Genomic DNA, 23172 nt, shown 5'->3' with positions numbered 1-23172 from the left:
CCCCTCTCCCTGTCCTGCTTTCGAGTGTTCAGGTTCTCAGTTTCATTTTCCCATTTCTGTCCTTTCTCCCATAAGACTCAATACACTGTGTTCCCTTCTAACTTTGACCTTGGTGCTTCTGGGTGACATTCTGATGCTCTACTCTGGCCCTGCTTTCTATTTTCAGAGAATATTGAATTTATTCAAGATTAAAATCCTAATAAGTTGCTCCCCTCCTGATTTGAATGTACACTTCTGGCAAGGTCCTGGTATTGAGGCAATGTGCCCACTCATTTAACAAATGTTTAGTGAGCACCTACTAAGTACAGTATGCTGGGCAAAATGCTGAGATACCAAAGTGAAAGTTAATCCCACCCCCAAGGAGCTCTCCAGCTGGAAGGCGTAGAAAATTATAACACATGAGCACATCCTGGCCACAAGAATCTCGGTTGATTTGGCTAGGAATTTGCTGCCGTCAGTCCAATCCCAAAATAAAACACTTAAAGCCAATCAGAAGGACTAGGCAAGAGTAAAATCTGTTGTGTTTTGGGGATCAGGAATGATTTATATTCTTACTTAAAATTCACGTTAATGTTAAAACAATATTTTTAAGTAAATACAAAAACAAATTTTGGATCATGTCTGCTGTGACCAGCAACCCCGCCACTCGCCTGCTATTTCCGGTGGAGATGTCTGATGGATGAGGTCAGACTTCCAGTCAGAAGCTGGGAGCATTACTCGTCCCCCCTCCGTGGACACTTCTCTGCCCGGACTGGGCTGCAAGAGCCCCCAGAAAGGTTCCAAATGAACACAAGATGAGTTACAAAGATTCTTTCTTCCACTCTCCTCCACCTCCCTGTCTCTCCTTTGCTCACTCTCTTGTCTTCACTCAGTGGCTGCTTGTCTACCTTTGATGAGCCCAGCCGTGTGTTGGGTACCAGGGTCGACGCAAAGGCAACGAAGTCCCTGCCTTCCAGGGCTGGCCAGAAGTGAGATTCCAGCCATGACCTCTGGGTGAGAGCATGGGGAAGGTGGAAAGGGCATCAGAGGGCAGGCCTAGGAGGGAATGTCTATGCAGCAGGAAGGCAGCGTGTAGATGTCCTAGTGTCAGTGAATGGGGGCCCGGAGCCTTGTCTCCCCCTCAGCTTGGGAGCCTTGGGAGGCTTTTGGAGGGGTTAACCAAGGTGCATGTTATGTAACCAGGGCCACTGCCTCTCAGGGAGTTCACAGCAGGACATCTGAGTCCTGTCAGGGTTTGCTCTGTAGCGATTTCCAAATTAGGAAGCCCCACTAGCCTGGAAACCCGGGAATGCAGGAGGAGAAAGAGGCATGGCCCAAGGAGGGGCTGAACTGATCTGCCCCATAGCCTAGAGAGGAAGGGCCACGAGTTCTCTCTCTGCCCAGCACTCTGGTCACCCCCTCCCCCAAAGGCAGAGGGGACTTGTATCCCCTAAAACTCATTTTGTTTAACTTCTGACAATGAGGGTGTTTATCTTTATTAAAAGCATCAGGAAAGTACATGTGTAGCTTCATGAATTCTAATTCTATCTCATAGTTTATGATAGAAGACGAGTCTCTTTTAAGTTATCGGTGCCAACAAGCAAATTAAGATGGGTTTGACCTTCATCTGGTGTCAGGGATCCAGGCTCAGGCAATACTGGCCAATGATTATCATCTGTGGTAGAATTTAAAGTGGAATTTCAATTCATGAATCGATTATTGGCTGTTTGGTCTTAAAAGAGACAATATACATATTTTTACATGGTGGCTCAGAGACAAACAGGTGCTAGTGTCTTGGTTTGTTTCATGGTGATCAGTAGGTTAGGAGGGGTGGGGAGCAGGAAGCAGGCCAACACTCCACCTGTCCTGAAGCCAGATGGCAAGAGACGCAATTTGTTGGGTTGAAGGCCCCCAGGCAAATGTCTCATCTCTTCTGCCATCTTCCTGTCTTGCTATGTGTCCAGGGTGAGCCTCCTGCCTTGGCCCCCAAGCTCTGCAAGGGTGTTCGTGTGGGGCATAATTTCTGCTCTCTGTCTCCTTGGGTCCCTGAGAAATGGTTAATTGTTTCCCTGAAGGTAAGAAGCACAACCTCTCGGAAGAATTTGGGTAAACCTTCCCCGGCCCCAGCCCACCACACTGGATGACCTGTCAGGCTGTTTTCCAGCACATACTTTGTCCCTTGATTGAACTGCTGCAAACCCACCCACCAGCCCTCTGCCCCGTGTAATGCAGCTGGAGTGAGCTGGGTGAGCCTGGAGCCTGGGGCGTGAGGGGCAGCAGTGGGAAGGAACAACTGAGAGAGCTAGGGGATTGAGCATGAGGATTTCAAAGTCAGGTTGGGGTTCAGGCTGAGTCAGAGGACTCTGGGAAACCATCATGGGTTTCAACTGAGTGGCAATGTTGGATTTGCACCTGGAAAAGCTCCTTCTGGCTGGCGTGGAGATGGGGTTGGAGGCAGTGGGAGTGGTGACTGGCAGACCTGATAGGAGGAATGTGCAGCAATCCTAGAAGACAGCACGGCAGGGGGAAGCTGCCGTGGTGCTCACTCCGGCCCCCTCTGCTTGCGTGCAGCTGGTCTCCCAGGTGCGGCCCGGACTGGCTATCACTCCCACTGCCGGGATCATGGTCAGAAATGTTCTGTGACCTCCTCTGAGCTTGGCTGGGCTGGGGGCTTAGAGCAGAGGAGGGGAAGAACAGGGCTATGTGGAGAGATGAGCAGAGCAGTTTTCCTGTGGGCTGTGTTCTTGGCCTACTCTCTGTCGGTCGCCAGGCTTTGGCAGACGCCCTGTGGCAAGTGGGGAGGAGGCTCTTGCCACTTGTTTTCCATTCCCAGACTGCCTTACTAAATGTTATTCTTATTTCAGGAAATGGGTTTGAACTTTCCTAGACCCTCGGGGCCCAAGATGGCAGAGCAGACTTGGCTGCGTCTGAAAGCCTCCTGAAGGCTAAGGTGGCTGTTGGGGTCTCCTGGCAGACTTGCACTCCCCGACCACAGCACTTGGCCAAGTCACTGAACTTACCTGGACCTCTCCCTGCTCCGAGGAGAGTAAACACGTGTCTATAAATTCTCTCCATGGAGTCCATGCAGAGCAGTGGCCTCAGGGCCAGGGACGTGAAGATCTGCCAACAGGGAGGGAGGAGCAAGGCGAGGAGGGCTGAGCGGGGGCCGTGGTGGCAGCGCGGGCTCAGGGGAAGGAAGGCTTTGCTGACTGGCCATCCTGACCTTCCAGCGGCAGCACCTGACCCACCTTCCAACATCGCTCTGGTGGTTGGAAGCACCTGACAACAGAGTGTAGAAAACATGGAGGTTTTTTTGTCCAACAGGTTTATTTTCATGTTTCAGACTCTGGAGGAAGAAACACATTTGCTCCCCTGGCCCTGCCATCTACCTTCCCCCGACCCAAGGTGACTGTTTTCCTCTCTGTGCCTCCCACCCTCAGATAGGCTGCCTGCCATCCTACCCTGCCGTGTGTCCTGGAGATGTCCCAGGAGCGGCATGCGTTGGACGACGCCGGCTGGAGCGGAAACACCATTCCTGGCCCTCTGCTCCGCTACATTAGCTTCAGCCAGTATTTCTTTCCCTTCCTTTTACAGGTTGTTGGCCCACAAGACTTGACTAGAAGGTACCTTGTTTGTATAATGAAGGTTCAGGTGAAAATGCAGCCTTGGGGTCCAAGTTGGGGCTTGACTCTCAGAGCCCCCGTGACCTTGTGTGTAACGTCGAATGTGAGCCTTGGGAGCTCCCTCCCTGGGTCCTGTGCCTGAGCAGCCCAGCAGCTCCAACAAGAGGTATGGATCCTGCCAAGGAAAGATGGCTGAGATCCTGGAGGGCAGCCCCCGGCTGCTCCCACCTCCCGGGCAGGAGGCACGGGATGGACAAGAGCTCTGTAATCCACGGCAAGCCAACTGGATTCCTGGGGCTTGCGGTCCCCTGGCCATAGGACTTGCATGCTGACGTAAGCAGGATAAGGTGCTCTGTAATCCAGTCCTGAACCGCATGACACAGGCTGCCATGATCAGAAGAGGCATGGGAAGGGGTAGGTGACATGGCAGGAATGTCATGGGCCTCTTGGGGTCAGGAGGGCTGGGCCTCTCAGGGTCTGTGCTTGGAGAGTTTTAAGTCTACGGCAAAATGCAATTCTTTTGCCTCTTTTGAATCACCAGTCACTTGACACAGGATGATTAGGAGGCCTGCACTCGAGTTCTGGCTCTACCTTTTCCAATCTTGAACAAATCATCACTGTCTTGTGCCTCGGTTCCACTAACTGGAGTTAAAACACAACAACAACCAAAAAACCCCAAATAGCAAAATTTAAAAAATACCACCACAACTAGCTACTAAGTACTAACAGTATCATAATATGGGAGAATGTATAAGCTTATTATAATGCTACAGCATAATCAACTTATGGTGCACAGTTCTGAGCTATATCATAGATGCTGGAGAATATTAGCTTCTGATCTTCCCCAAACCAGCAGGTGCTCCATACATTCATGCAAAACCACCTTGGATGCTTGGATGATGACTGGCTTTCCTTTAATGGCTGTCATGGTTTGGGCTCCCAGTGAAGCAGACTCTGCGATGAAATTTAACATGCCAGATATTTATTTGGGAGTTTGTTTTTGGAACAAACACCTGTTGAAGGGAGGGGACGAAAGCAGGAGTGGCCAGAGGGGGAAGTCATATTGCAATGCAGACCCATGATGACCTCAGCAGGCCACACAGGCTCTGGAGCAAGAATGGCCTTCAGATTATCCCATGTTGTGCCAACATGGCCAGGTCTTCCTGCACCGATCTATTGTTTTATTTTGCTTTTGTTATATCTTGCCCCTAATTGGAGAACCTGAGCATAGAACAATGGTGACCTGCCCAATATTGGAAGAGGTAGGGCCAGGACTCAAACCTAGACCTACTATTGCATGTCATGTGATATGTCTACAACGAAGTGCCTTAATCTCTTGTTTTATCCACTCATTTATTCAATAAATAGGTCATATGCTTCCTTTTCTATAGACACTGGTGGTTAAGAAATGAATAAGGCACCATCTTATCTGCCATGCTCTCACATTTCCCCCTCTCTGTTACAGTTATAGACTTATTTTCCTACAAAGTTTATTTAGAGCTTCTCTGATATCAGTGAGTGCTTCTTACCCTTTGATATGCTTGTGAATCTCCCAGGATCTTGTCAACATGTTGACATGTTGCAATGCAGACCCATGATGACTCTGAGTCAGCAGGTCGGGGGGCCTGAGTCCTGCATCAGGATGTGATGCTGTTGATCCTAGGCCACTGTGAGTAGCAAAGGTCTACTCTTCAGAAACAATTTCTACTTTGGTCTCCTGAAGTCAGTCTCCCCACTTACTCTCCTCTCTGCTGAAATGTTGGGTTAGGTTGTGGCATGTATCAGAAAGATTCCATCCAGTGATAGTATAGCATTGTGGCTAAAAGTATTGGCTTGGGTGTCAAGCTGACTTAGCCTTGAATCCTGGCATCACCTCATACATAGAATTTGGGCAATTTCTTTAAGCTTGCTAAACTTCAGGTTTTTCATCTGAGATGAGAATGATAACATCAGTTACCATCTGGTATCTACCTTATGGATTGCTGTGGGAATTCAATGTGTAAATGCAGGTATGGTGTTTACCATAGTTCCTCACACATAGTGAGCACCCTGTAAATTCTTACAAATATTAAAATACCAATCTTTTTTGGCTGCCTGCAAGATGTGGATCCTAAGCCGATGGGTCTATCCACAGCTGAAGAATGATTTGCATTCACTGGAGGGGTTACAAATCATTACAGGGCTTGACAGTCGAGAAAGGGTCTTTGCTAATCTTGCCCCTGGCTCTTGCAGAGGGCCCAAAATGCTGCCTGGTTTCCTCGTCTGGTGTCTAAGAAATGACATTTAATGAATGACTTTCTGTTGTCAATACTTCTGAGTAACTTTCTGGCACCAGACAGCGCCTCTTGTGTGTCCAACCTGGAGTGAGTAGGGGGCTTCCCGAGCCCTTTCTCTAGTTCCTACAATGGTGGTAGATGCCACTGCCTCGACTCTGACTGTCCGGAGAGGTAGCGATGACTCTCTGTCTGTAGGAAGTACTTAGTTCTGGACAACCATACTTGTTCATGTGGATCCTGACTAATGACAGGGACTGGACCATGAGCTGACCGCTGAATATGCCTTAAGATGGCAGGATTGGGACCAGAGAGCATCCCAGCGGAACCCACTCATTTTGCTTGGCCAAAATCTGCAGGAAAATGAAGAAATGTTCCCAAATTAGTGCACAGCTCCTTCCCAGTGCTGTTGATGTGACCACCCTCCGCTATGTTTAAATGCAATTTTTTTTTGTTTTTCTTTTTTTCAATACACAGTTGCTGCTACTGCTAAATTATAGCTTGTGTATGTGCACGTTTTCCCCACACGTGTAGGTGGGAAACATGTTACTTACTAGTCTAGCAGTTGGTGTATCTCCAAACACATTGAGGTTCATCTCAGGGAAGACTCACAATGCAGGGGTAGGGTTGATGTTAATGCATAGGTTGCTTCTGATTTTGTTTCAATCAGGAAACAGGCTGCCATAGTAACACATTTTTGGGCTTTTATTTCATGGGGAAAGTAGAAAATTGCCTTGTGAAGATAACTCCACCCAGTAATTATTCACAGAGTTTCAGGTACTGAAATTCACCATTTCTGTGCTTTATATTAATAGCTTCTGTAAGCTAAAAAAAAAAAAAAAGTGTATTTCATTTTCCTTCTGCCAAAGCAAGCAAACAGCAGTGGGAAGACCAAACTAAGAAGATAATCTACTTGAGGAACTTTAAACAAGGGAAAAGAGCTTTCAAATTCATGGTGCAGAACCTCAAGAAACAAGATTTAACAAATTTAAGCAGCACAGGTTTAAGGACACTAGACACACAAGAGGGAAAAAGCAGAGTGGGCTCTGACCTGAGGGAGTATTGTGGGGGGCAGGACACAGATAAGGAACAATTCGACAAATAAGTTAATTAAATAACTTCACCTCCTGATTAGGACTGTAAAAAATAACAGGAAATGTACCGAAGAACAACAGAGGGCACCACCTACTTTGGATGGGGTGGCTAAGACGGACAATCCTGAGAACGAACATTGAAGCTGAGATCTGTGGAATGAGAAGAAACAAGGATGTGTTTTCTTTCTCTGGCGATTGAGTTAATGTTAATGAAAAGGATGGAATAGATAACTTGCCACTTCCCTGGCCAGGCCAAGTTCCCTACTTCTCCGTGCTTGGGAATGACACTGCAAGGCTCTGTGCAGGAGCTTTCCCAAGCCCTTTGAGATGGGGTGGGTCCCCACCTTCAGAAGCAGCAAACCATTTCAGAGGTTAAGAAACTTGGCCAGGGCTTTACAGAGTGTAACAGCTTTGGTTGAAGAGTCCCAAGTCAGAAAAATACACACATTGACCACTTCAAGTTTTCTGAATAACTGATGTCAACTTTTTTTTGACCAGCGCCCACTTTACACACACTGTGGAAAAATGTAAAATAGTTGTAGAGAAAGTTAAGTGCATCCAAATGCATGCATTTGACTCAGCCATCTGTAGTCTGATCTGGGTATTAAAGTTGTGGTATCGGTCCCCTCCACTTCTCTATTCCTCTCGGTCCTCTGTTGGTTGACCCATGGAAGATGTGCTGCCTACTGGTTCCAGAGTTGGGCTCTCCTCTGGGTTCCTGGATTGGTTCTTTGGCTGGTGGTAGGGCGAGGATGAGTCTGAACCACCGTTTCTCACTGCACAGTGTGGGTCCACTCCTCAGCCTTTTGCCACCCTGGTCTCTTATCCTTGAAGTGAGGACTTAGAAGAGGCTGTATCAGGATGGCCTAAGTCCCAGCTATTTTCTACACCACCTGACTGAACCATACTAGGGAAGTTACTATCTTTGTTTCTGAACTGAGTGGTAGAAAATCAGGCTGTCTCTCTCCATCCCTCCCCTGCCTCCCTAACCCCCGCTCTTCCCATGTTGTTCTCTTTCCATTTCACCTTCTCCCATACCCTGGCACCACCAGGCACATCTGCCAGAACAGTGGGGAGGAGGAGGGAAGATGAGCGGGGACATGTTAGAAGCCCTTGATTGCATAGAAAGAGAAGAAGAAGCCCCCCAGAGTGAACTCTCTATTCTTTTTGCTTGCCTTCTTAATGAAGATGAGTGGAAAGTTATCATAAAGGTTTTGTTGGTTTGCTTCCTCTTAGAAACCCTATAGTGGGATATAGACCTTTCCCTTCTTAGCAGTGAGCTCTCTGTCCAGCCTTGCACTGGGTTGCGTTGGGGGCGGGGTGCCCAATGCACACGGAAAAGCCAGAATTCAAATCCAGGCTTATGTGGCTCCAAAACCCATGTTCTTTTCTCTACATGATGCTACCTCCCCTGTGTACCATATTTTAGAGTTGGAATATGCTTTGAAAAAAAATTCCCAAACCAAGAAAAAGAACAGAAGTACGTGTGTTGTGGGATAAGGAGTGGAGGTGGGTTCATATTTTTTAAGTCCTTGCACAAAATCTAGGTAGAAGAAACCAAATGGGGTGAATTTGAAGGAGCTAAAGTTAAAATAGTTGAATTGTTGATACTAATACTAGGTGTTTTGCCCAGGGGCCTTGTGCTGACCACAAGTAAGTGGAATAAAAACTCTAGACCCTAGATCTAGATCTTACTTCCACTTATGATAGACGGCTCCAGTGTGTGTTTTCTTTCCAATATGTCTTTATAGCATGCCTATAAAGTGTGAGATTGCAGGGAGAGGGCAGACCTCTGTGCAAGACTGCAGGAGGAATGTCGCTGCGAGAACTCGAAGCCATGTTGAACTGATAGCATTCAAGGCTCAGATCTCAAACCACCACACTGGTTATACAGGAGAACCAAGGATGAGGTTTTGATTCGGAGAGCAGATATGGGGCAGAGTGGTGTTAGTGATGGGGGAAGGAGACAGTGACAAGGTAGAGGAGCTGCCACTGGCAGAAGTGAGAGCACCATCCTCTTTCCACTCAGGGATCCATTAGATTCTTCTTCTCATCCTTGTCATTAAATATTGCCCCATCCGGGACACCCAGTTCCCTATTATCCGATACATCTGACTGATAGGCTCAGATTTTTTACAAATTCTTCTTAGAGGCTGAGTGGTTTCCTCTGACGAAGCCAGTCAACTGATGAGAGTAAGTTATGTGATCTGAGTAAAGATATGTTGAGTCAGGGTATGAGCTGAGGTTGACTCACTGGGGTCATATGTTAAGGCAATCTGGCTGTACATTACCAGGAAGTGCAGAGGCCAACCCCATCCCATTTTAATCAGATTGGGTCTTTAAATCTATGGCCACTTCACTCAATTAGTTAAGAGGCCTTTCGAAATATTTTATGTGTTCTACTTCTATCCATTTTCTGCTTATTCCGTATGACTATTTAGTGATGACAGTGTGTAGCTAGGTGATTTCCTATTGCCAAAGGGAAGGACAATGGGGCAGAGAATATTGTATATATGTAACACAAGATGACAGTGACTTAAGAAAAAATTAAGAGTTGTGAGAATTTAGCTAATCTTTATGGGGTAATAATGATGATGATAATGATGAAGACTACTGACACTATTTAGTGTTTGTTATGTGCAGGACACTGTGCTAAGTGTTTTACATGCTGAGTAGGATTTAAACTTGTAAGGTAGGGCAACAGCATTCCAGGCAGAAGGACCCACATGAACAAAGGCATGGAGAAGAGAAGGCTCAGGACACATGTACAAACAGAGCAGTGTGGCTAGAATGTAGCATATGTGAAGGGGAATAGGGGTAACGAGGCAGAAAAGGTAGCTGGGGTGTGGAAGATCTTCCTTCTATAGGTGTATAGAGTAGCCATGGATTTTGAGTGATTTCTATGATTGCTTCTGGTAGAATTTGCATTTTCTTCCCTTGTGCCACTGTACCCTGTACAGTTTGTAGAAACATCTGTAGTTTTTGTATGTTTCCAGGTATGCCCCTATGCTTAGTTATAAGCCTCCTTGAGAGCAGTGCCTGGTGCAAAATAGGCTCTTATGTGTTGGCTGAGTGGCTACAGTGAATAGAATGAACAGAGGACGAAGCAGCCCAAAGGCAAAGAGACCAACAAGACACAACATGGACAAAGAAGGGTGAACTGGGATAGCAGTAACATGAATTGAGAGAGGGAAGCCTGTAACCTGTGAAAGGCATTTTGGAAATTAATGTCGGCAACATATAGCAACTTTGATTTGAAATATGTTGGGGCTGGGATAGGATGAGGATAAGTCAAGGGATTATCAAAGGCTCCCACAGGATATAGTGCCAAGGTAGGCAAAAAGAATCCTACTCAAGGGGAAGGGGACACTAACCCAGAAGATGGGTGTCTTGCTCAGCTGCTTCCTTCACCTAAAATTCCCCCCCACTCCCCCTAAGCACTCCAATCATTGCTATCCTTCAGGATCATCTCAAAAGCCTCTGTCTTTCTATATACCCCAAAGCTTCTCTGTCTCTTGGTATGATCATTCCCTACTTTCTGCATCTCTCATTTGGCATGTTCAGTTTTGTATTATACTTATTGCTTTTCTTACCTCTCCCTAACAGGATATATACTCCCTTTTTTCTGTGCTCATACAAATTTATTCATTGAGTGGAACAAACGCCCTGATTCCAGGGCTTTACCTTCAGATCCAGAGAAGAGAGGAAGTCAAGGGTGACTCCCAGGTTTTGCCTGAATAATCATAAGGGCAGAGTTACCATTAACTGAGATAGGGAAAACTAAGGATAGAGCATGATTGGTAGGAAAGATCAAGAGGTCAATTTTGGACAAGATATGTTTGGAATGTCTATTAGACAACCTATTGGAGATGTTGAGAGGGCAGTTTGACATGAATTTAGAACAGAGGAGAGAGTTACAAGCTAGAGGCATACATTTGGGAATTGTCAGCTCATAAATGGCATTTAAAGTCTTGAAACTAGATGAAATCATCAGTGGACTGCATGTGGTTAGAAAGGGAAGACACCCAAGGACTGAGCCCTGGGGTACTCTAGAGTTTGGGGAGAAAAGGAAGAATGAGCAAAGGAGAGTGAGAAATGGCTGATGAGAAAGAAGAAAAACAAGGAAAATGTGGAGTCCTGAATGACAAGGATTCCCTTCCTGGAGAAGGGAATGATCTACTACACCCCAATCTGCTAAAATACCAAGATGCTGACTGAGAGTTGGTTAGCAATGTGGAGGTCATTGGTGACCTTGAAAAGAGTGGTTTTGGAAGAATGGTGAGAGCAAAGGCTTGATTGGACTGTGCATAAGAAAGAAATGGAAAAGGGAACTGGGAGGCAGAAACTTTCAGAAGTTTTCTGTAAAGAAAACAGAAAAGTGAAGCAGTAGATGAATAGGAAGAGGAATTGAGGCTTTTTTAAGATAGGAGAAATAACTATATTTATACCGATAGGAGTAGTCCAGAAAAGAGAGTTCGGTTAATGCAGGAGAGAGAGAGAATTACTGGAGTGATGTCATTGAATAACTGAAAGGGAATGGGAGCTGGTGACAAAGTGGAGGGACTGACCTGCAGACACAGATGGTTTATCCATAGTAACAGGAGGAAAGGTGGAGGGGAGTTGCTGGTAGGCAAGTAGATGTGGAATGGAAGTTTGTGGAAGTTCTCTTATGTCTGATTTCATTTTCAAGAAGGAATGAGAATTACCTGGGTGCCAAAAATAAAGGGAAAATGTAAGCCTAAGAAAACAAACTTGTATGTTAATACCGCAGCTAGTGTGGGGAGGTCATGGGAGTCGGTCAGGTTCTGCCTCGGGTTGGATTTTAATAGCCGTGCAGGGACAGAGACAAGATTATGGGCTGCCACAGAAACTGGCATGTCCGCTTAAAACCCAAACTCTTAAAAGACATCAGTGAAAGTTTGGACTAGAAAACATTCTGCCCTGTGGGCCAGGGAGATCACAGGGATGCTCATCTAGCTCTGCTGAGGTTCTGAGTGAGGAAAAGCACTCTGGAAAATGGAAATCCCTGGACTGAGCTCCTGGCAAATTAGTAGTTCAAAATATGCAAACACCATGGTACAGATGCCCCAAAGCCAGAGCCAGTGATGCCTATGAGGCACCTACAGAAGCAAAAGAAAATCAAATTACTCCTATTCCTCTTCACATCTCCCTGGAGGATTGCTCCCATAATCAAGGCTGAAGGGGATTCTCACAGAAAACCATTCCCACTGAGGATGAACTCACAGTGGAAAGTTATAAAACACAGGAGGTTAAAAAAATCCAACATGAGTGAGAATAAGAAGACCCACCTAATAAGAAGATTGTAGGCTCAAATACTTCAGATAATAGAACAGTTGTCTAGAGACTTTAAAATAAGGGAATTTAAATGATTAAGGGCATAAAAGAAAAAATCAGAAGCATGAAAAAAGAACTAAACAATGAAAATAGAATTTCTGAAAGTAAAAAAGTCATTAATATTAAAAACTCAGTGAACAAATGAAACAGTAGATTAGATATGGCTGAAGAGAAATCAACAAATGAAAAGATCTATTTGAGGAGAATTAACAGAAAAATAAAGAAACCCAAACTATGAAATAGACATGAAAAGCCTGGGGGAGAAAATAAGATGTCTAACCTGTACCTAATAGGAGTTTAAGAAGAGGAAAAGGACATTTTAGTTAATACTAAAAATACCCTAATGAGTGGGAATTTCCCTAATTGATGACATGGCATAAGAAGTACAGGGAGTCCCAAAGAGGATAAATAAAGTCAGATTCACACCTAGATGCCTCGGGGTGGAAATGTGGAACATCAATAAAAAAGAGAGGCTCTTGAAAGAAACTCAATATAAGAGACAATTTATAAAAAAAAAAAAAGGAATATTTAGACTTATAAGAGACATATTACCAGCCACAGTAGAGACCAGATGATAGTGGAGTAATACACCAATGTACTGAGCAGAAACAAAAACCTTACTAGAATTCTACAGCTAGCTAAACTGCATGCAAGAGGGAAGGTAAAATTTTGACGTTTTCAGACAAAAACGGGAAGAATTCACTGTTTGTAAGTATTGCTGAAAGTACTACTAAAGGATAGGCTCCAGAAGGAAGGTAACGTGTAAAAGAAGCAATGGTGTCGATTTTATTAGTTTTGGGATCTTTTGGTTATGTTTCCAAAATGAAATAAAAATTCTTTATCTACTTATGTATCTCTATCTAACTATGGCAATATAGCTTCTGGCTGCTGCCTTCATAGATCTTCAAAAAATTAGGTCCTAGACTTTTGGTTAATTCTGAAGATTAATTATTTCACTGAGACATGTTCTTTTTTTAAGAAAAAGGAAAGAAAGAGGAAAAGCAGAACCTAGGAATCAATCCCTTGAGAATTACTCTGGTCAAAGTTTGTGAGTCTCAAAACTTTTGAAAGATATGATTCCCGAGGCAACCTCCGGCTGAAAACCAAAGACTATTACCAAAAAATTACTGAAATTGTCCACAAGCAGGTGAATCACTCATTTAGAAGGCAGCCAAAGGCTCAGGAGACCTTGCTAACTCAGATGAATGAGTTGAAAAGAAGGCTAAGCCTTTGGTTCACATATTTCATTTCTCTGACTAGATACTTCTCGGGGGGGTAGAGGGAAGTGACTTTCTGGGACAGTAAAAGTTTGTAAACATATGAAATTCATGGAACATTCCTAAGGAAAGTGTAAGAGAACATTTTTGTGTGTGGAAAATGGGAAGAGGGTCTGTAAAAATGATGGATGCTGGGAAACTGATGTTTAAAAACCTGTAAGGGATATAAAGGTACCAATAAAGAGAACAGTACCATACTGGGAGATGAAATGTGGCAATAAAAATCTCTATTCGGGAAAGGAGCTTTCCAAGGAGAGTCTGTAATTCTATCATTTGGCAAGTTGGAGCCCTCTTTTGGGTTGCCAGGAAAGATGTTTAAATCATGATTTTTATAGTTTCCTTCAATGGAACTTCAGGAAAATAGCCAAATATGCATGATTGAATATGGATTCAAATCTGATGGGCTGAGTTGTGCACTATATTGGGACTTGGATCTCAAGTTGGCGCCTTCCTTAGGTTCTCGGGTCATCTTTCATCCCGAAGATTTATTAAGTCTGACTCTGGGCCAGGCAGTGTGCAAGTTGTCCAGCCGTTCTACTTCATTTCTCTGGGCCATCATTCTCGTTAGCTATCATTTCACAACTCTTCTCACTCTTCTATCTTCCAATACTTTATCTATCCTGTTCTCCCAAAGCTAATGGCCTTTCTCCTCATCTCATTGAGAAAGCGGGAGTTAGCAGAAGAGAACTTTCACCATTTCTGCTGACTGTATCTACACGACCATGCTCAGCCTACTTTCTGGTTACAGTGAATTAACTGTCTCGGCTCCTATATGGAGCCAAACCCTCCATAGGATCACTGGATTCCTTCTCCTCTCTTCAACTCAAGGACATGGGTCTAGCCACTGTCCTCTCTTCCTACATTTTCTGTACAGGGACTGTTTCCAACACAGTCAAGTATCTCCACTGATTCATGCATACTTCCAGTTCCAATTTCTCTGCTCTTCTATAATCATCAACATCATCATCATCATCTTCTACAAAGAATTGTCTGTATGTATAGTTGCCACTTCCTCTTCTCCCATTCTTCCTTGAAAACTTTCGACCAGACTTTCATCTTCACAGCTCTACCAAGACAGCTCTTGCCAGATCCACTGACGACTTTCATGCTGCCAAGTCCAATGGTCAAATCTCAGCCCTCATCATTTGACACAGTTGATCGCTCTTTTCTTTTTGAAACAGTTTTTTTCACTTAGCTTCTAGTTCACCACTTCTCTTGGTTCTTCTTCCTATCTCAGTGGATGCACTTTCTCAGTGTCCTTTGCTTTATAAGGTTCTTCATATTCCTGATCTCTAGCTGCTGGAATGTCCAGGACTCAGTCCTGGGAACTCTCCTGTAAGAATGATCCCTCCAAGATTATCTTATATAGTCCCATGGCTATAAATACCATCTCTCCATTGATTCTTTCCAAATTTATAAATCCAACCTGACCTTCCTCTTGAACTCCAGATTTCATCTAGTTTCCCACTTGACATCTCCACATAAATATCCAATATGAATGTCGAACTACATTTCCAAAAACCAGCTTTTTATTCCCACCCCTACCGCCAATCTGCTTCTCCCTCAGTTCTCCCCACTTCATTTAGCAGTGGCTCCTTTCTTCTTGCTGCTTTGGTCAAAAGTCTTGAAGTCTCTTTGACTCCTTCCCACCTCTCAACCCACTTCCAGTTTGTGGCAAATTCCATTGGTTTTACCGTCTAAATATATCCTGAGTCTGATAACTTCTTATCACCTCCAGTACTACTACCCTAGTCAGAATTACCATCACCCCTTGACTTCTAACTGGTCCCTTCTGTACACTTGCTCCCCTGCAGATTATACTTCATAGAGCCATCAGTCATTTTTCTAAAATGTAAATCAGACCACTTTCCTCTTTTGCTTGAAACCCTACATGACTTTTAGCTCATCTAGGTAAAATATTCAATCCTTACCAAGGTCCTGCTTCTCCTCCTATGTAAGAGGATGTTCCGACTCTGACCTCATCTCCTCCCTCTCTTCCTTTCTCTTGCTCCATGGCAGCCAGGATGGCCTGAGCACGCCCCCAGCTTTGCCTTTACCTTCAGCGTTCTCTCTGCCTGAATACTCTTTCTCAGATACTTGCATAGATATCCCCTCTCTTCCTTCAAGTCTCTACTTAAATGTCACCCCCACCCAAGAGGCCTTTGCAGACCATCCTATGTAAATGGCATCCACTCCCTGTCATTCTCTATCACTTATCTTGCTATACTGGAATGTCTTGAGGGTACAAAATTTTCTTTGAATTTCAGGATAGCCCTTACTCTCAATTAATTAAAAACTTAAAAACAGTTTAGGCTTCATTGATTTGGGACTCTGATAATTTTGGGTGGAGTTAAAATTTTATATCTTTGCATCACTTCTTTTTTATATTTTTTCCTCTAAGTAAGTGCAAACAAGATGTGAGAGGCTGTTGTGTGTGGTGGAAGGGCAATTGGACTGAGATTTAGGTGGTCCAGATTCTAGTCTGAGGTCCACCACCCAAGACTGTGTGCTCATGGGCCTGTTGGCTGACCTCTCTGGTCCACTGACCTCTTCCCTCCCAGTTCCTTCCTCTGTAAACTGAGGATGTACAGTCGTGCTGCCCCTGGGAAATCAACCTGATGCTCTGAGTAAGCACCATTTACAATTAACTCAGTTCCATCCCATCCCATAAATATATGTCAAACATCTACCCTGTCCAAGGCATTATGTTAATGACAATGAGAAATAAAGGTACCCTTACCCTTACATCATAACTCATAAGGAACCGAAGACCTTGCATATTAGAAATGAAGTAAATATATTGTTAAAAAATGATGTAGTAGGGTTTGGGGCCCTATCTTCATTTTTTTTTTAAGATTTTATTTATTTATTTGACAGAGAGAGACACAGTGAGAGAGGAACACAAGCAGGGGGAGTGGAAGAGGGAGAAGCAGGCTTCCCGCTGAGCAGGGAGCCCGATGCGGGGCTCCATCCCAGGACGCTGGGATCATGACCTGAGCCGAAGGCAGGCGCTTAATGACTGAGCCACCCAGGAGCCCCTATCTTCATTTTTTTTTTTAAGATTTATTTATTTATTTGAGAGAGAGAGCGTGTGAGTGGGGAGGGGGGAAGGGGCAGAGGAAGACAGAGAGAGAATCTTTAAGCAGACTCCCAGCTGAGCACGGAGTCCAACATGGAGTTCGAGCCCATGACCCTGAGATCATGACCTGAGCCAAAACTAGGAGTTGGGCGCTTAACCAACTGAGCCACCCAGACACTCCCATACCCTCATCTTTAGATGAAGAAACTGAACTGATGCTCAGAGAAGTAAAGTAATTTATTCAAGAACACACAGTTAACAAGTAGTAAGGTTGGGGCTTTCCAAAGAAGTCAATAAGTTTGTTAGTTCCAAAGACAGAATTCAGTTTGTTCCTCAATATTAGCCACTTAAAAATATCAGAATATAGATTCCAAAGCTGAATGCTTCTTTTCTATTTTGATAACATTTAAGAAGCTGTATGAGAGGTCTCTTTGGGAGAAGATCCTTATATTTTTGCAGCTTGATAGTCTATCTCTACTAATACGTAAGAGCAGGCAGGATTTAAATGCCTAAAGATGAATAGCCTGTCACCTGTGTACACAGTCCAGTGTTGGACAGGATGAGCTATGATTAATTTAAATCAATAACTGAAAAACAAGGCAACCACCACTCCACCCATCCCAGAAGAGAGGATCGTAAAATTCACAAAAGATACCTGAAACAGCCCATAAAAAAGTCATAGTTAATGCCTGGGTCAACACAATCCACCTTTGGTTTAATTTACAAAAACCATGAGAAAGAAAGCCACAGGGGTCTTGACACACCCATCCTAACTATGAACAAATTTCCCCCAGACAATCAGGGACCACTTTTCTAAGGAATTCAGTTCCTTGACCTTGACCTTGCTTAGTGACTTTAGAGTGAAGAAGAAAATGACTGCCAGATTGAAAGAGAAATCCTTTGATTTTTTGGCCAGACTCTGATCAGCAGAGAAATAAGATAATAATGCCTGTTGAGTAAGCACCCCCGAGGAGCCTTCCCTCATCTATAGCTGTGGGAAACAAGGAGTAGCCATGTGGAGAGGGCCAGGCTGCTGGAGGCTTTGCAAGGCCCGTCTCCAGGAAATGAGGTCACTGCCTCTGAATAGGTGTTAGCTAAAAGGGACCTGCATCACCACCTGTTGACCCCTTCGCTTCATAAACAGCACTGGTCCAGCATTATCACATTGATCTGGAGGGTAGCATAGGCGTCAGTATTTCCATTTTAGATGAGAAAATGACCTCAGACAAGGTTCAGTGACTCACCCAAGGTCACACACAGCTAGTCTGTTGGGGGAGAAGGTGCCTGAACTAGAGTTGTAGCCCCTGAGTTTGGTAACTGGCCATTGCTAATCTTACAAACTAGAACCTGAAGCTCATCAAGATGAGGTAACTTCCCAGGATCACCTAGGCAATGAGCACCAGGGTCAAGACTTGAGAGCAGGCCTCCGATTATTGAGCAAAGCTAAGGTGCGCAGTCATTGTCCACCGCATGGACACATGTCTCCTAGGGCAGCATCCTATTTCCTGCTTTCCTGTCCCTTAAATGTCTCAGAGATTTGCCTACTTGCCTTTTCTACTCCTACTACCTGTTTTCCCACTTGAAGTCTGATGAGGAAAATGCCACAGAACCTTGACACACACACAGTCCCTTTCTCTTCTTACTCTGAGAATCAGGAAACCCTTTCAGTTTTGTTTTCAAATTTAATAACTATGGAGAAAAATAAGGCAAGTTAATGAGATACCAAAGCTTCCAGTTAATAGAAAATTTTAAAATAATGGTAATCATTTTCCTAGGATAATTACCCCAAGGGCTTAGCATAGGGCCTGACCTTCTAGATGCTCAGTCAGTGGTAGATATCCTCCTCCTTATTCTAACTACTCTTGGCCATTCAGCAATTAGAAGCATAACCAGTCTTCAGACTCCTTGCACAGTGCTCTATTAGAGTTGCTTTCCTAGGTTGTGACGCTTGAACTAGGCAGGGGTAAGAGAGAGGTTGTGAACTCGGAGGAGGGGTCTATGAGATTAACAAATGAGGCAATGACAGTTCATCAGCTACTCAGGACAGGGCATCTAGGGAGGGTTCCTGTATTGGGTGCTGGGGAATGCACGACTCAAGTGAATTGTATATATTGCTTGGCTCCTCGACAGGACTGAAAAAGCTAAAGGATTTATTTAGCTGGAGAGGAAAGGATTGATGAGATTGAGACAGAAACTATCCCTTGAGCTGTCTGCTCTGCCAGGGTGCAAACCTTTTTCCCTTTGGGTGCAGAGTGAAAGGAGGACATGTTAAGAAAGGAAGATCTGGGGAGTCTGGAAGGGATTGGAGCCTGGAGGAAAGGAAAGGCGCCTTCCTTAGCTCTGGCCTGCTTCTAGAATATACCTCATTGTATACTGGCCAAGAAGTTGCCCCACTTCCCCCAACCATGCCCTCCTCCTTGCTCCGATGTGCATTGCCCCCACACCCTTGAATTTATTCCCATCTCTGTCCCTGATGGCTGCAAAGCCCAGTGATTCCACGTTTCCCTCTGCTCCTCCCCTGCAAGGCTTTTCCAAGCCTCCCCTCCCCAGAGTGACGCCCTGCCCTCCCCCAGGCTGGCCATGTGGAGTCTGTCTTTTTCCTCCCATCTCTTTACACTTGTGTATTTGGTCTTTGACGCAGGGGCTGACCCCACATGTTATATTACCGTGTGCGGAGAACATTCTGCGGGCGAATGACTTACAGCACATGCTTTGTCTTCTGTTCTTTCTATTAGGGGCATGATTTAGAAGATGAATGTTTATAACATGACCCAAGGAATTTCATCCTCCTCTGGAAAACTGTGTAGGAGAGAATCCTAATGGAGAAAGAGTAATGTCTTCTGGGCTCCTGCCAAACGTTTGGACTTGCTATAAAAAGCCTCTGCGCTCACCTTTTATTGTTTATTGTAAACTCGCTACTTCACCATAGTTGCTGGCTCTTTCTGAAGGAAGAGGTCACAAATAAGTGAGCATCTCCCTGGTTTTCACAGAGAAACAAATTGCAATTGCAGCGATGATGTATTAATTCTGTATTAAGTGCCTTTTTGACCAGGCACCTTAAAAGGCTGTGCATTTCTCCTCTCCTGCATCGCACTGGGGTTGGGGGGCAAATCTGAAAGACTAATCACATTGAAGTGCTGGGGATATGGAAGAGCAGGTCCTTGATAGTGGAAAACAACTCGGGAGTGTCTCCCTCCTGCAGGTCCTTGGGGAGGCGGGCTGGCATGCTAGAAAGGCACAGGATTTGTCGTTAATCCTGGTTCAATCGCTTGGGAAAGTGACGTACCCAGGCTGAACGCCTCATTGGCAAATGAGGGTAATAACAAGTACTCCTCAGGGCTATTGCAAGGATTAGATAAAATAAAGTATCGGGGGGCGCCTGGGTGGCTCAGTTGGTTAAGCAACTGCCTTCGGCTCAGGTCATGATCCCGGAGTCCTGGGATCGAGTCCCGCATCAGGCTCCCTGCTCAGCAGGGGGTCTGCTTCTCCCTCTGACCCTCTTCCCTCTCGTGCCCTCTGTCTCTCATTCTCTCTCTCAAATAAATAAATAAAATCTTTAAAAAAAAATAAATAAAGTATCGGTAAAGAGAATAATAATAATAAAAATACTTCCTGCTTTGTTTCCCTTTGACAGATTTCTTGCCTCATTATGACTCTGGGGAAGGAAGAGAGTGGATGCCGCTTCAGGAAGGAGAAGGGCATATTATGGGAGAATCCCTCTCAGAGAGGAAGGGGAATTGAAACTCTCGAAAGGAGCCTAAGAAATAAAATAATTTGAAGGCAATCCTAGTGAAAAGAGGTTTCCCAAGACTAAGGAAATGCTAAAGCTCTTTAAAGAATTCCTGTAACAAACACGACATCTCTCAAGTGATGGATTGGAAAAGGTAAAGTGCTAGCGTAATGATCTGGGGTAAGGCATAGATTTTCTCCAGAAATGAGGCTAACATGTGTGAACTCCAAGATTTCCTAGGGCTTTGAGAAGATTGTATGTGCCCTACGTGAAGCTGTCCCATTGGGAAAAAGAACCCCACACAATGGCTATGGAGTAGACTCAGTCTAGGTGTGGGGGAGAGAGAAGGTCATGCCTCTGTAGTGCCAGGAAGCTATGTAGTAGACATGTAGCTAGTTGTTCAAAAACAAGTGAACATGCTACATGATAGAGCCAGCAGTTAGATGCCCAACACCCAAAACCAGACCAATTGAGGGGCCCCGAGCTGGAGCCAGTAATCAACAGACCATGAGTTTCATCAGCCATGAACTTTAGTCACAGACATCACACAAGCGCCCAGGGAACAGCCCTGGCCAACCACACTGGGTCAGAGACCCAGCTGGTACACCGTCTTCCTCATCACCTTGAGGACATTGGGCATCCCTCTTCAGCCAGATGCCATTTTGGTTGAGGGAGGCAGGAAACCTCGGTGGTAAAACATTTTCCCAAAGATGGGCATGCACCTTGAAGAATCTCTTTAAGATTTAAGACACTGTTTTGAACCCAAAGATTCCTGAAAATGGAAAATTTTCTGTCCCCTGTTGGTCCCTCCCACCCCTGGGCCCAGTAGGATGGGGACTCATGCAGATTTGTCGCAGAGATTAGTTACAGAGAAATAAACAGGCCTAATAGACTTCTACACTATATATTTAAACCTTTCTCTGAATTTAATAGCATCACAGGAGACACTCAATGCGTGTAAGTTAAATATAACGAGAATATCAAATTGGGTGGAATCCCACAAACTGAAAAGATACATGTCTTAACTAAAGTTACTTTCAAAGAAGCTCATCATTCCTGGTGCTAAATGCACCTAATACACATTAGGGAGAAAGTTTGTACATTTTTGTTGGTCAAAAGATGATTTAATTTACTGTAACACGGAAAGAAAAGAAAAATGGAAATATTTCCTAACATTATTTTATTTTATTTTATTATTTTTCTGAGGGGGTGGTGAGGGGCAGACTAAGAGAATCTTAAGTGGGCTCTGTACTGGGTGTGGATGCAGGGCTTTATCTTATGATCAAGAGTCAGATGCTTGACCAACTGAGCCACCCAGAAGCCCCTCGGTTAGTTTAGTTTTTATATTGAACATAGTTCAGATTTTTTTCTCTTGCTCCATAAGTGTGAAGGGGGTGAAGACATCATAGTAATGTCCCCTTTCCAGTGCAATGAGATTTTCACCATGTGGTATTCCTCACCTCTCTCCTTCCTAGCGCTCGAGATTTGGGATCATCCACCTCAGCCAAACGCCTGTAATTTTTGCTACTGTCTCTTTCCACATTCATTCTAGACTTCTTCCTATTATTGTTCTTCCTATTGTTTTGTCATCCCTCTTCACTTAATTAGTCCAAGTGTCTTCTGTGAAAGATAGTATTATCTCCCTCTTGCAGATAAGGAAACAATGAAACAACAGACTTAAGATATTCCTAAATATTTATGGTACATAAAATGATGAGAAGTTTGGTATGATCCCCCAAATCTTGTGAAAATCTGATTCTTAAAGGAGGCCTGACAGCCAAAACTATAATCTGGGAGGCGAAGGTAGATGTCAGCGTGCCCTACCCTGGCTTCTCCTGTCTTGGAGCTCTAGGAATCAGGCTGAGGTATGGTGGAGACAGGAAATATGTCTGCCCAACCTGCACTTTCTCCTTCAGAAATTTCCCCAAAGAAGATCACCAATGAAGGCCAGTCACTGACCCATTTTTAGATATCAGGATTTCATCTCTGAGAAAGAAAACCACAGAAGGGGTCTTTTTCAAGAAGCAGAAGAGCTATACCCCCCTTCCCATCATCACAACAGAAGGTGAGGATTGAAGTTCTCAAGGAACTTCCCCAAAGCCTGAAGCAAATCACAAACCTGCAACACTGCTTAGAAGGTGTCCTTCAAATCCCCAGCGTTCCTCCAGATCTGAGCTCCATCTCCAGCTATGTCCAAGGCTTGACAGGGATTGTGGTGGTGATGGTGCGGTTACTCTTCCTTCAGACCAAGGTTGTTGAGAGTTTTAAACATATTAGTGCCAAATTCAGCAATTAAAAATCTAATATTAGCTCATCTTCAATCCACTTCACCCAGAAATCCATTTCATAAGAGGAAACATGGAAGTGATTGTACTCCCTACCACTCTGAAGTGAGCAGAGAATGGCTTAATGGTGTTTAAACTTTTTTTCCCCCAAAGGAAATATTACAGGGAAGTTCAATACATACAACAGCAAACAGCCAACAACTCTGGGTGAAATAAAGGGCTGACAGGAGCCCCACCCTCTGTTCTCACTCTTTCTGCCCTTCCCATATCCCTGGGACATCCCTTCTGAACCCCATGGGCTCCACAGAGCCTAATTTGGAAATCACTCCATATATAAAGAATGTGAGCGAGAAAACCACACGTGAAGACTTATTACTAAGGGTTCCCATAAGCGTCATGGTTTTATTTTGGGGAATTGTGGTTCATTAACCAAATAGGAACTTACTGCCATTTTTGCAAGGGTACTTTATCCCAGGA

General features: G+C 44.5%; 1 protein-coding gene across 1 annotated transcript in view; it reads right to left on the bottom strand.

Annotated features, from left to right (window-relative positions):
• Positions 1 to 653: 653 nt before the first annotated feature.
• The window catches only part of LOC118007781, a 72736-nt gene continuing 50217 nt past the window's right edge, over positions 654 to 23172 (bottom strand). The window contains exons 3-5 of the mRNA XM_035000933.1: positions 3607 to 3777; positions 3000 to 3258; positions 654 to 2025 (exon numbers count right to left, since the gene is read on the bottom strand). Of these exons, the coding sequence (XP_034856824.1) occupies positions 1904 to 2025; positions 3000 to 3258; positions 3607 to 3777 (552 nt within the window). The 3' untranslated portion in view covers positions 654 to 1903. The remainder of the gene's footprint in view (positions 2026 to 2999; positions 3259 to 3606; positions 3778 to 23172) is intronic.

The sequence above is a fragment of the Mirounga leonina genome, unplaced genomic scaffold (genome assembly GCF_011800145.1).
Source record: "Mirounga leonina isolate KUSES-001 unplaced genomic scaffold, KU_Mleo_1.0 Mir_125, whole genome shotgun sequence".
Classification (NCBI taxonomy): Eukaryota; Metazoa; Chordata; class Mammalia; order Carnivora; family Phocidae; genus Mirounga; species Mirounga leonina.
The sequence above is the reverse complement of the archived record's forward strand: the minus strand, read 5'-3'. Positions and strand labels throughout refer to the sequence as shown.